The following is a 14,124-nucleotide window of genomic DNA, read 5'->3' as shown; positions in this document are numbered from 1 at the left end:
TTCAGCAGAAATAAACATGTTTCTGCAAGTTTGGTCAACCCCATGTAAGTTATGGGACAGTAACAGAACACTTTTCAAAACGTGTTTTTCAGACCGAAATAAACGCGTTTTTTCAGACAACTGAATCCCCATGTAACAGCAAGGCTCAGAGGAGCCCACACACTCAGCTCTTAACCCCAGTGTGCAGAAAGGGTCAAAACGTGTTTTTCAGCAGAAATAAACATGTTTCTGCAAGTTTGGTCAACCCCATGTAAGTTATGGGACAGTAACAGAACACTTTTCAAAACGTGTTTTTCAGCCCGAAATAAACGCGTTTTTTCAGACAACTGAATCCCCATGCAACAGCAAGGCTCAGAAGAGCCCACACACTCAGCTCTTAACCCCAGTGTGCAGAGAGAGTCAAAACGTGTTTTTCAGCAGAAATAAACATGTTTCTGCAAGTTTGGTCAACCCCATGTAAGTTATGGGACAGTAACAGAACACTTTTCAAAACGTGTTTTTCAGCCCGAAATAAACGCGTTTTTTCAGACAACTGAATCCCCATGTAACAGCAAGGCTCAGAGGAGCCCACACACTCAGCTCTTAACCCCAGTGTGCAGAAAGGGTCACAACGTGTTTTTCAGCAGAAATAAACATGTTTCTGCAAGTTTGGTCAACCCCATGTAAGTTATGGGACAGTAACAGAACACTTTTCAAAACGTGTTTTTCAGCCCGAAATAAACGCGTTTTTTCAGACAACTGAATCCCCATGTAACAGCAAGGCTCAGAGGAGCCCACACACTCAGCTCTTAACCCCAGTGTGCAGAAAGGGTCAAAACGTGTTTTTCAGCAGAAATAAACATGTTTCTGCAAGTTTGGTCAACCCCATGTAAGTTATGGGACAGTAACAGAACACTTTTCAAAACGTGTTTTTCAGCCCGAAATAAACGCGTTTTTTCAGACAACTGAATCCCCATGTAACAGCAAGGCTCAGAGGAGCCCACACACTCAGCTCTTAACCCCAGTGTGCAGAAAGGGTCAAAACGTGTTTTTCAGCAGAAATAAACATGTTTCTGCAAGTTTGGTCAACCCCATGTAAGTTATGGGGCAGTAACAGAACACTTTTCAAAACGTGTTTTTCAGCCCGAAATAAACGCGTTTTTTCAGACAACTGAATCCCCATGTAACAGCAAGGCTCAGAGGAGCCCACACACTCAGCTCTTAACCCCAGTGTGCAGAAAGGGTCACAACGTGTTTTTCAGCAGAAATAAACATGTTTCTGCAAGTTTGGTCAACCCCATGTAAGTTATGGGACAGTAACAGAACACTTTTCAAAACGTGTTTTTCAGCCCGAAATAAACGCGTTTTTTCAGACAACTGAATCCCCATGTAACAGCAAGGCTCAGAGGAGCCCACACACTCAGCTCTTAACCCCAGTGTGCAGAAAGGGTCAAAACGTGTTTTTCAGCAGAAATAAACATGTTTCTGCAAGTTTGGTCAACCCCATGTAAGTTATGGGGCAGTAACAGAACACTTTTCAAAACGTGTTTTTCAGCCCGAAATAAACGCGTTTTTTCAGACAACTGAATCCCCATGTAACAGCAAGGCTCAGAGGAGCCCACACACTCAGCTCTTAACCCCAGTGTGCAGAAAGGGTCAAAACGTGTTTTTCAGCAGAAATAAACATTTTTCTGCAAGTTTGGTCAACACCATGTAAGTTATGGGGCAGTAACAGAACACTTTTCAAAACGTGTTTTTCAGCCCAAAATAAACGCGTTTTTTCAGACAACTGAATCCCCATGTAACAGCAAGGCTCAGAGGAGCCCACACACTCAGATCTTAACCCCAGTGTGCAGAAAGGGTCAAAACGTGTTTTTCAGCAGAAATAAACATGTTTCTGCAAGTTTGGTCAACCCCATGTAAGTTATGGGACAGTAACAGAACACTTTTCAAAACGTGTTTTTCAGCCCGAAATAAACGCGTTTTTTCAGACAACTGAATCCCCATGCAACAGCAAGGCTCAGAAGAGCCCACACACTCAGCTCTTAACCCCAGTGTGCAGAGAGAGTCAAAACGTGTTTTTCAGCAGAAATAAACATGTTTCTGCAAGTTTGGTCAACCCCATGTAAGTTATGGGACAGTAACAGAACACTTTTCAAAACGTGTTTTTCAGCCCGAAATAAACGCGTTTTTTCAGACAACTGAATCCCCATGCAACAGCAAGGCTCAGAAGAGCCCACACACTCAGCTCTTAACCCCAGTGTGCAGAAAGAGTCAAAACGTGTTTTTCAGCAGAAATAAACATGTTTCTGCAAGTTTGGTCAACCCCATGTAAGTTATGGTGCAGTAACAGAACACTTTTCAAAACGTGTTTTTCAGCCCGAAATAAACGCGTTTTTTCAGACAACTGAATCCCCATGTAACAGAAAGGCTCAGAGGAGCCCACACACTCAGCTCTTAACCCCAGTGTGCAGAAAGGGTCAAAACGTGTTTTTCAGCAGAAATAAACATGTTTCTGCAAGTTTGGTCAACCCCATGTAAGTTATGGGACAGTAACAGAACACTTTTCAAAACGTGTTTTTCAGCCCGAAATAAACGCGTTTTTTCAGACAACTGAATCCCCATGTAACAGCAAGGCTCAGAGGAGCCCACACACTCAGCTCTTAACCCCAGTGTGCAGAAAGGGTCAAAACGTGTTTTTCAGCAGAAATAAACATGTTTCTGCAAGTTTGGTCAACCCCATGTAAGTTATGGGGCAGTAACAGAACACTTTTCAAAACGTGTTTTTCAGCCCGAAATAAACGCGTTTTTTCAGACAACTGAATCCCCATGTAACAGCAAGGCTCAGAGGAGCCCACACACTCAGCTCTTAACCCCAGTGTGCAGAAAGGGTCACAACGTGTTTTTCAGCAGAAATAAACATGTTTCTGCAAGTTTGGTCAACCCCATGTAAGTTATGGGACAGTAACAGAACACTTTTCAAAACGTGTTTTTCAGCCCGAAATAAACGCGTTTTTTCAGACAACTGAATCCCCATGTAACAGCAAGGCTCAGAGGAGCCCACACACTCAGCTCTTAACCCCAGTGTGCAGAAAGGGTCAAAACGTGTTTTTCAGCAGAAATAAACATGTTTCTGCAAGTTTGGTCAACCCCATGTAAGTTATGGGGCAGTAACAGAACACTTTTCAAAACGTGTTGTAGTGGTTTTGATGGGTTTACTGAGACAATTATTAATTGTAGCAGTAATCACGAGGTTGTTCGTCGGGGCTTTTAGAAAATCAATCGTCAGAACAACTAACAACGCACACACACGGGTTCAATACACGGGATACATTTATTAATATAACTGTGCAACAAACATATATTAGTCTGCCTGGATACGAGCGGCAGACCTTACGGTGAGGGTTATCAACATACAAGGTATATAATCTCGAAGAGATGCAAACACAAAGAGATACACAACAGAGAATATATGTCAATATATATCGTTCGGTTACCAAATCGCTAATCAGTGTTATTACCCACTGTTACTCCAAACTCGGAAGTAAATACATTACTCATGAATTAAATTGATAACAACTTGTGTTGAGGTACAATTGAATTCTCGAGACGCAATGTAGAACATGGGGTTTACTTATCCACTGTGTTGGGATTTGGAATTCCCGGCACGAACACCAAACCAGCTGACAGGCTCTGTTGCAGCCTCTGTTGCAGCGGTTGTCCAATGGGCGTTGTGACGGCGTCCTCTGGCTACCGGCCAACCAGTCGAGGTGCAGCTCGGAGTAGGACGGGCGGAGGAATCTAACTGCGGCGCGCAGGGCAGTCGTTGCTCCGAGGGGATCTACCAGCAGTCCGGCTGGCTAGTAGAAAGTCTCTATGCACAGAGTGTGACCGCGAGTCCTCACAAGTCACTCTTTTGCCTGGGAAGAAACTGGTTCGTTCCCGGTCCAGCGCTGCTTCTGAATAAGCTATTCAGGTTGTCGACGAGGGTCCAACTGTAGGCTGCCGTTGATCAAGCGGAGCATTCACGTTGGTAGAATTCTGAGTACGTACGGGATCCTCGGCCTCGCGCTTAGAACAAAGTTCAAGTCCTTTTGCAGACAACAGCAGTTGTCACGTGATTGTCTCTGAGGATGCGCGAAAATGGCCAAGGAGAGCCCAGAACTGAGCTTGCGCTCCCTTTTTGATCAAGACCCAGATGTGTGCTGATTGGTTGAGAGTTTGGCGGGCATTGTAGACCCACGTGGTATTACCACGCCCTGCCAGTCCCTGATTGGTTGGTCAAGGTGAGATATGAGTCACTTAGTCTTGACACTTAGGAATGCAGTCCAGATGTCCATTCGGCACTCCCTAGACTGATAGGCGCCAATGCATGACCATTGATCATGATAGCCAGGCTTAGCTAAGTGCATCCCCCTTTGGGAGCTGGTTTCTTATCACAAGAAAACATCTTAAATCAGCTTGCATGAATTCTTTCTCTGTGGCTGCACCACAGAGATGGAGGGTGAGATGGGGCCTCTTTTAGGAGCATACCAACGCTTAATTCTGTCTTATTAACAAGCATTGCCGCTACATATCCCCCCTTTTTGAAGGTCACGAGGTCCTGAGGCGTTGTTGCCTTCAAAACAAAAACAGAGTTAAGTGATGTCTGTTGTACCCCGGTGGATTCTACCACCCAATATTCACATTACCTCTCGAGAATTTGTACAGGAAATAGTGTTGGAAAGAACATTGCGTATACCTGCTCTCAGTTATAAGGTACATAGAAATGAGGCATCGGGCGTCATCATTAGCCCTAGACCTTAAACTTCCGGCAGTTCACTATCAGTATCGGATAGCTCTGCAGCAGGCAGACGCTTGGGCGTGGTTACCTGATTTCGGTGATAAACCATTGCTCCCTTTGTCTCATTCAAACTACCCCGCAAGGCTTTGATACAAGAGAACAGCATCCAACACATTACCCCAGCCATGATCCAGCTACCCAGCAGCAGTGTCAAGATGACCACGTTTACTGTCCCTAGCGCCCCAGAGGATCCACACCGACTGTGCTTGGGACCTACCAGTGTAGTTTTTAAGTTTGTGTCGTTGAGAACAAATTCGACTACCTGTACACCCTCAAGACTTACTGTCTCTTGGATTCTCTCATCCAAGTCAACGCTGTGTCCTCTGAAAGTGTCCACAATCTCGAGTTCCGTTTCATACAGTTCTGACTCCAGGTGATACAGTGCTAAATCGTTGAGATGCACTATAGCTCCTTCAGGAACTTGTAGAAAAACTGTTTGGTTGGGTAGCTGCACTTCGGTAGCTGTATCATGTCTGTCATAGGTTATTGTAACCGTTAATTGTGGTGTGCTGACCAGCCATTTCTTTCCCACCTGCTCAACCTGGGGTTCGTTAACCTCACGTTTGCTCGTCACTGTGGCTTTACACTTTTCAGTGGCAGCCCCCTTTCTGATACCACACAACCTCTGAGTTGTGTCCCTAAGGAATGGCTTACTTGGGCATACCCAGTGGATATCCTTGGTTGATATACACAGTTCCAGGTTTGGAACAAGGTACAAATTCGGATCATCCTCCTGGTAAGCTACGAGCGGTGGGGTGGTCAACTTCACATGCATGTCCCCCTTCCAGAAGCCAACGTTCAATATAGACTTGAGTCTATAGATATCCTTGCTACTCACGATGGGAAGGTTCAACAGGAAACCTATTTCCTTGGCTTCGGGGTTGACATGTATGGGAATGGCACTGCCTAGACTGTATGCAAGATGTACTTGCAATGGCTGCACCATCTCGGAAGTGGTTGTCTTCAGTACTTCTTCTACTAAGGACAGTGGAACCAAGTAGGTTGGAATCTGTCCCATGGCTAGGCTAGTTACTGTGGCACTGAGCTCCCTAAGCAGATCCTGCATCAGCATTCTGACCTGTTGCACATAAGCATAGTCCCACTGTAACACGTCGACAATCCTGCCCACGGTGTGGAGGGTGTTATTTAACAGTGCTGCATGAAGGTTTACTGCTAAAATTGTGCCCTGTAAGGTTTTCCCTAGGCTTTCCAGCCGCTGCTGCTGTTGATACAGCTTGTCATAAATTTCTGGCATTTCCTTACGTAACCCAGACACCTGCCTTCTCAGGGTGGTCAGGGTGACAGTGTTAGCAGCAAACAGACCCGCTGAAAATAGCGAACCCACGGCGGAGGCCGCAGCAATCAGACCCCCCAAGAACCTTTTGGGGCGGCTGAGGCCTGTCATCTCCTCCTGGGTGACTGTTGCCTTCCTCAGCTGGCGGAGCATGTGTATAGTGTCTAGCTGGGCATGCCATACAGTATCCCCAGCCCACTGCCTACCATGATAGGACACCCTACTGTTCATGCTGATGTGCTTCCGAAACACATCATGTGGGTCCAGCCGTACATACACTCGCTGAGTATATGTTCTGCAATTTGTTAACAACAATCCGGGAGCGTCCTGCAGGACTATGCCGGTAGGAGGACCGGGTTCCACAACTTCAAGGGGCTGTGTCGAGGCGATCCACAGTACTGTCAGGACCAGCCGTGGCAGTTTTAGGATTCCCATTCTGGAACACAGATGAGGCACATGGTACAGTTCCACTATATTTTTGAATATATTTTCCTAGCAGGACCTACACTACAGTACCTAACTACCTGCAACTACAAAGGGGCACCCCCCTCTTTGATCGGGTTTAGACTTTTAACCCTATTCTGTGTCCTCCGGCGCCATTTGAGATGGGCGATACAACCGGAGGTGGTTGCGATGCACCCACTTGTAGACCAGAGATTGCCTTCCCTTTTCAATCCGAATTCGATAAGCTACCGGTGATACCTTATCGACAATCTCGTGGGGTCCTGTCCAACTGGGTAAGAACTTCCGGGCCACCCCTGTGGGTTTGGCAAATTGGAAGTACAGGACCTTGTCTCCTACTTGGAGTTCCTGGTTAACTGCCTTTCGGTCATAGTATGCTTTCCTACCCTCTGCACTCCTTCCCAGATTGTTCTGGGCAAAAGCAAAGGTTGCCTGCAGATGTGCTCGCAGGTCTGACACATACTGATGGGCCGTAGCAGCCCCCGTCATGCTCAGGTCCTCCACCCCATAGAGACAGTGTAGGGGAAGAGTCATCTTCCGACCTGTCATCATCTCAAAAGGTGGGACCCCCGTAGAGCAATGGGGAGTGGCTCGGATGGCCATCAGAACCAGGGGCAGCTTAATGTCCCAGTCCCTACTGTTGGTGGAGACAAACTTTTTGAGCATACTAACCACCGTTCGGTTTGCCCTTTCTGCCTGGCCCGAGGATTGAGGGTGGTAGGAGATATGCAACTGGGCCTTGACCCCAAGCATATTCCACAGGGTTGCCATTACTGTAGCTGTGAAATGGGTTCCCCGATCCGAGTCCACGGTCAGGGGAAGTCCCCATCGGCTGAACACATGGTTCACCAACAGCACTGCAGTTGTCTCTGCCGTGTCGTTGGGTGCTGGGAGGCACTCAATCCATTTTGTGAATGCACACGTAACAGTGAGGAAATATTTGTTCCCTCTGGATGACCTCACCAGCGGCCCCACCCAATCCATTTGTAGATTGGACCAGGGGAATGTCATGCCCTTTTTCTGGAGTGGTGCACGGTGCAAGGGCCGTGATGGTTGGAACTGGCTACACGTCAGACACCCCTTTACATACGCGGCGATGTCTTGGCCCATGTGAGGCCAGAATGCCACCTGCTGGATAGTGTCGTACGTGGCCTTGATTCCCCGGTGACCCCCGCAGGGTTCGTCATGAGCGTGTTGGATCATGACCCCCCGATGACAGCGGGGAACTACCCACTTTGGGACACCTTGTGCAACTGGTACACAAACCAACAACCCCTTTATAATTTTTAGGTTGTCTTTCACCTCTGCCAGCTCCTTCAGCTCCGGAGACTGGCTCAGCACCTGCTCTGAAAGAGGTTGACGCACTGGGTCAACGATATGCTGATACATTTGCCCAATTGCTGGGTCCTGTTTCTGCATTTCCGCAAGATCGGTGTTAAAACCCTGTGACCCAAGCACTACAGATTGAGGGTCGGCTCCGACATCCTGTCTAGCCCTGCTTCGGGTGACCGCCTTGACCTCAGCCATGGTTTCTGGGGGTAGCCATTCCTGCTGGAACTGCCAGGGATCACCCTCTAAGGCGCCAGATTTGGCCAGCCGGTCGGCCTCATCATTCCCGTCTTTGTCGGGTCCCTTCACCTGGGAGTGTCCCTTCACCTTCCTCCAGTAAACCATCATTCCAGCCTCGGTCGTGAGCTTGTCACTGGCCAGGAACAACTCTTTGTTCTTTACTTCCTTGCCCCGGGCATTTTTCATGCCGTTACCCTTCCAATACGGAAGATGGGACACGAAGCTATGTCGGGCGTAGTTCGAGTCACTACAGATGACAAATTGTTTAAAGCCATTTGTCAGGGCCTGCTGGAGGGTGATCAGCACCCCAGCTACTTCCGCATACTGACTAGTCTTTGGTCCTAGCTTATAGCGGGTCGGCCCACAGGGAGTATTGTCTTGCCAGACTACACCTACCCCTGCTAGCACCTGCTGTTCGTGGCGAAAAGAGCAACCGTCAACATAGGCCATGGGTAAGCCCTGGCCCACGTTCTCATCGTAGTACCGATGATTGTTCGGTAGCTCAGCAGCGGGAATCATTTCTGGAGCTTCCATGTCAGTGTCACAGCCGTGACACACTTGGCCCAAAGCCAGGCCCTGTCCCAGGTACATTTTCTTGCTCTGTGCATAACGTACCTCTATCTCATAGCCTTGTAGGGCCATCATCCATGCCACAATCCTGCTATTTGACACCCTGCCTGCTTTCAGTCTCTGGCTATGCAGGAATGTCACAGGTTGGTGGCAGGTTTCGATGATGATCTTTTGTCCCCCTACATAACTACGGAAGTGTTCTACCGACCAGACCGTAGACAACAGGGCCTTCTCGCAGTCCAAGAACTTTTGCTCCACTGGGGTCAGGGCTCGACTGGCATACGCCACCACCCTTCGCTCTTGGTCATATTCCTGACTCAGAGCAGCCCCAAGGCAGTGCTCTGAGAACCCTGCTTCAAGGTAGAAGACCTTATTTTTGTCAGGGTAGGCCAAGCATGGTGCACTACCGAGTTTGCGCTTCAGCTCCATCACAGCCTGTTCTGGGGAAGGTCCCCACTCAAAGGGCACGTCTTTCTGCAACAGCTTGTGGAGGGGCCTTGCTATTTCAGCGTAATCCTCAATGAACTGCCGGGAATAATTACATACTCCCAGAAAGCTGCGCAGTTCAGACAGGTTAGTGGGCGACTTCATATTCTGGATAGCTTGGACTCTGCTGGACTGTGGCTGTATGCCTTGGGCTCCAACCAACAGTCCCACGTACTCCACTTGGGTCCTACACCACTGTCCCTTAGCCAGAGACAGTTTGGCCCCTGCACGGGAGAGCTGGGTCAACACATGCCTGATCTCGGCCATGTGTTCTTCCCAGGTCTGACTCCGCATCAGAATATCGTCCACATAGACCAGGTTGCCCCTGGCGGCTGCATCACTCATGGCTTTGTGCAGAAATATGTTGAACTCCGCTGGGGAGTTGGAATACCCAAAGGGGCATCGATTCCAGGTGAACTGCCTGTTTCCGAAGGAAGAGGCCAGTTTGTACTGGTCTGTCGGTTCTACCTTAAGGGTCCAGAACCCATTGGCCACATCCACTGTGGTGAAATATTTCGCTGTTGTCACCTTGGCTAACTCCTGATCTAGGTAGATCATTGGCCATCGTGACAAAGGAACCTGTTTATTCAGCTGCCGGTAGTCAATGGTCAGACGCCACTTACCATTGGGTTTCAGCACCGGCCACAGTGGGGAGTTATAAGTGGAGTTGCACTCCCTTATGATCTGACGCTCTAGTAGAGCATCCAACGTCTGCTTTATGGACTCGTATGCCGTGAGGGGAATGCGATACTGCCTGACATAGGTTGGGCGGGCGCCAGGGGCTGTGGGAATGCGCACTGTATGCAAATCCGTCACCCCGCAGTCATAGGCATCCCGTGCAAACACTTCCTGGAAATCCTGGAAGATCTGACGCAGCTGCTGACGCTGGCTTTCCGTTTCCAGGGCATCTGCCTTACCAACCTGTTCCTGTACCTGCTCTAGGAACCTCGCTTTTGACGGCATGGCGGTATCCCGGGTCGCACTCTTAGCTGAGTGGTCCGTCGGAACACCTGCGTGTACTGTGTACACAACCATCTCATCCTTATCGCTAAGGTCCACTCTGCACACCTCCTGGTTGCAGAATCCCTCTATTGGCATAATTGCGATCATCCGCCGGGGGTAGGTGTAGTACACCTGCTCGTTTCCCCCCTCCCTGGCCAAGGGACCAGGGAGCTGCCCCAGTACTGGGATGGCCAGTTCGAAATCATAGAAACCATTGTCAATTACCAGTCCCATGTCAGTGCGAGCAGGGATTTTGACATCTTGTTTTGCTATGTTCTGCACCAACAGGCAGGTGGCTCGGCCATTCCGTTCCAGTCTGGGGGTACCACAGACTGCTAGGTTCAGTCTGATAAACTGAGCTGATGGTTGGAAGAAAACCATCTCAGCATCCATTCTCTGTCCCTTCTTCAGGACAAGGCGTACCGGAAACCCTGCGGTTGATGCAGGAACGATCAGGTCCGATTCATTTACAACCTGGCAGGCCTGAGGAATCGTCTGACCTGACCGAATGTTCTCGGGGTCGCCGCTTAGAGAGTGGGCATCTGGGTTCACCCGTGTCCACAGCACACTGTTTACTGTGTCCAGCTGGGCGCCCAGTCGAACCAAGAGGTCTGCACCAATACAGACCGAATTGGTCAGCTGAGGTGCTACCTGGAAGTAGTGAGCAAACTTCCTTTTTCCGATGGAGATGGAAGCTACACAACTTCCTTTGCTCCAAATGGACCTATGAGGTGGGGGTGCCCACCACAGAACCTGTGACTGCGTCACCAGGGTCACCTGACGGCTTCGCGACAGGTCCTTGAACAGACCTTCACTGATTATGGACTTCTCAGAGCTGAGGCTGAGAATTACATCATCAACCTGCACTTCTGCAACCTGGACCCCTCCCACCACCATGGGGTGGTAGTCCTGGTCCCCCTGAGGTACCAGGGCGCACAGAAAGGACTCCCATTCATTACCGGACAGGGAGATCCACTCTTCTTCAGGGATGAAAAAGGGGTGTGCTTTACCTGGCGGGTCAAGCAGCTGCTCGGAGCACTGCTCCTGTAGTTGGGAGACCGTGGGAGTGCTGGCCTGGGCAGGACTTCCCTGTAGTTTTGGAAAGCAAGAAGAGACATTTATTTCTCGTCCAGAGGAACCAGGTGGAACCTCCAACTCAGCTATAGTGTTCAGTGGGCACTGTGTGGTCACAGCATAACCACTGAACCCCCCTTTTTGCTGTACGACAGGCTTAGGGTTTTTGACCTGAGCCCACAATTTTCCACGCTGGCAGTCCACCAGAGGCTCCAGCCTGTCAAGCAGGTCTTGGCCAATGAGTAGTGGCTCTGTTTTAAACCTAGAGATGTAAACAGGATGCACCACATTCATTGGCCCGAACCTAAGTGCCACCCACACTCGGTGTGTGATCCTGGCATGATCCTGGGTATAGCTGGAAATCTCTATCTTACACGGTTCTACCTTAAGTCTGATGCCTTTTCCTTTCGCTACTCGTTTGAGCTCGCTGAGTAGATCGGCTGACATCAAACTAATTTCAGCCCCAGTGTCAATCAGTGCTTCTCTATCTAAGACGCTTTCAAGAGAAACCTTGATATAAATACGCCTTGCTTTGCCTTTCTGGCTGAGATTCCCTAAGAATTGTTGGAAGCCTGCCTTTCCTTTGACTTCAGGGGCGGGGTCAGCGCCCAATTCAGAGTCACAGCCTTCTTTCAGGCAGGAACCCTCCCACCCAATCAGATAGACTGAGGGAGGGGTTTGGGGTGGATCCCCGCCTCCTCCAGTGAGAAGGGGCGTGGTCCTCCTAAGCTCATTCACGCTTCCGGCATTCGGTGCGGAAGGTTTACCCTGTCCTGGTCTCTCAAGCAGGGCTTGTTCAAGCCGGGCCAGGCGGGCTGCAGTCGACTCCCTTTGTCCAGCCTTATGATAGGCTCTGCCTGAGCCCTTGCCTTCCCCGTAGCGCTCACGGCGGCTCTGACGCTTAGTGCGGTCTTGCCTGCCTATTTTGCGCCGGGGCTTATAGGGCTCAGGAACCTCAGCTCCCTCGAGCTGAGGCGAGTCGTCAACCCTGCTGGCTTTAGTGGCGAACACGGCCGTTTTAGCAGGTTTTCGCTCTGAGGAAGCAGAGACTTCAGCTCCCCAGGCTTTTTGAGCCAACCTTCTAATGTCAGCCATTTTCATCGCTTTTGCATCTGTGTGCATCACAATCATTTTCCTGACTGAGGGATGCAGATTAGCAATGAATAAACCTTTGAAATTCACGTTTTCTTCGCAACCCTCTTCATTCCGCCCTGCAAAATAAGTGCGCCTAAGCCTCTCATAATAGTCGCGAGGGGCTTCAGCTTTTTCGTGCTTAATATGGTGCGCAGCGGCCACAGCGGCTATGGGATCGATAAAAGCCGAAAATTCTCCGATCATTGCCTGACACAGCTCCTCAAAGCTATTACAGACCTCCGGTCCTTGTCTGGACATCCACTCGTGTACCGCTCGGCTAGTAGTTTTCCTTACTAACAAAGCCTTTTCCTGTTCGGACGCTCCGGGCATAAACTGCAAAGTATGTCTCAGCTCATCGATGTAGGTTTCCACATTGTTCCCTGACACTGACGGGTCAAACCTTTCTACATCTTTGGCCAACTGCCTCAGGGAGTGGAGGTTAATTTTTACGGTTTCTCCGCGAGCAGGGGGTCTCTGCCTGAATTGCATCGCCCTTGCGCCTCGCGCAGGACTCGGCGATCTCCCCCATGCCGATCCGACCACAGACCCTGGCCGGGAGAAACCTCCTCCCGGCGCGCTGGGTGAGCGCTCCGGGCTGCTAGGTGGGCTGGCATGCAAGTGGGATCTAGCCTGTTTTGCTTCCAGGACGGCAGCATCTAACTCCTTTTGCCTTTCCTGGCTGAGCTCATTTAAACTCTCAATTTCTTTTTCTTTTTCTTTCAAGCTCACTTCCAGGTCTCTCCTAGCTACCTCAGCCGCAGTTTCTCTAGCAGACAGGTCATCTAATTTACCTAAAACTTCCCTGAGTCTGTCTTCACTTTCCTCATTTTTCACTCTCTTTTCTCTGATTATATCCAACAACTCAACTCGCTCCGCCTTATATCTTTCTAGCTTTCCCTGAAGCTTTTGAAACTTTGTCAGCTCTGACAAAGACAGTTCCAGCTGTTTAGCTAGATTTAAGGCGAAACTCGATAGGACCTGAACTGCGTTCACGGACCCTCCTGTGTTAAGCTGGTTCGCTACTTTAGCTACTAAATCTACTTGCAGCTTCTCAATATCATCAAAGTTCAACTTTTCGATACCGCTCCAGTAACCAGGATTGTCGTCGCTAGAAATAGTACTTATAAGCGACTCCACTTCAGACATTTTAGCAGCCATTGTCATTACGTCAGAGAAACGTTAAGAGTATTACTTTTTTTTCTTTTTACTAAAATACAGTATGGAATTTAAACACCCGAGCAGATGGATTTCCAATCAGCACACGTTACACTAAACGCTAGAAAACAGGGGGATTCCTTTGCGCAGTTATCAGCACACCCGGTATTCGCGTATAGAAGCCGCGGCGCTGTGCTGAACTTGAACTCACAGCAATATCAGTTATTCTGTGCGATTGATTCTCATTTCATTCTTAACTCCGCCCACCCAGGGACGCCATTAAATGTAGTGGTTTTGATGGGTTTACTGAGACAATTATTAATTGTAGCAGTAATCACGAGGTTGTTCGTCGGGGCTTTTAGAAAATCAATCGTCAGAACAACTAACAACGCACACACACGGGTTCAATACACGGGATACATTTATTAATATAACTGTGCAACAAACATATATTAGTCTGCCTGGATACGAGCGGCAGACCTTACGGTGAGGGTTATCAACATACAAGGTATATAATCTCGAAGAGATGCAAACACAAAGAGATACACAACAGAGA

The 14,124-nt window shown here is 49.0% G+C and overlaps 1 protein-coding gene across 1 annotated transcript; it reads right to left on the bottom strand.

Moving 5' to 3' along the window:
* Window positions 1-9,096: 9,096 nt before the first annotated feature.
* LOC148650219 (uncharacterized) lies at window positions 9,097-12,902 on the bottom strand. Its single transcript, XM_088604922.1, has 3 exons — window positions 12,651-12,902; window positions 10,137-11,294; window positions 9,097-9,120 (listed from the first exon to the last, which is right to left on the bottom strand). The coding sequence occupies exons 1-3, from the start codon at window positions 12,900-12,902 to the stop codon at window positions 9,097-9,099; spliced, it is 1,434 nt and encodes a 477-aa protein (XP_088461048.1).
* Window positions 12,903-14,124: the final 1,222 nt, after the last annotated feature.

Source organism: Lepisosteus platostomus, chromosome 13 (genome assembly GCF_059453375.1).
Source record: "Lepisosteus platostomus isolate fLepPlt1 chromosome 13, fLepPlt1.hap1, whole genome shotgun sequence".
In the NCBI taxonomy this organism is placed as follows: domain Eukaryota; kingdom Metazoa; phylum Chordata; class Actinopteri; order Semionotiformes; family Lepisosteidae; genus Lepisosteus; species Lepisosteus platostomus.
This window is presented reverse-complemented; position numbering and strand designations above follow the sequence as displayed.

Excerpts from the sequence above, each read along its gene's own strand:
- LOC148650219 (XM_088604922.1), bottom strand. The coding sequence starts at position 12,902 with ATGCAATTCAGGCAGAGACCCCCTGCTCGCGGAGAAACCGTAAAAATT. Across the intron at positions 11,295-12,650 it reads TGTCCAGACAAGGACCGGAG|GGAAGTCCTGCCCAGGCCAG; the intron begins GTCTGTAATAGC and ends CCAAAACTACAG. Across the intron at positions 9,121-10,136 it reads AAGCGAGGTTCCTAGAGCAG|TGCACCATGCTTGGCCTACC; the intron begins GTACAGGAACAG and ends CAAACTCGGTAG.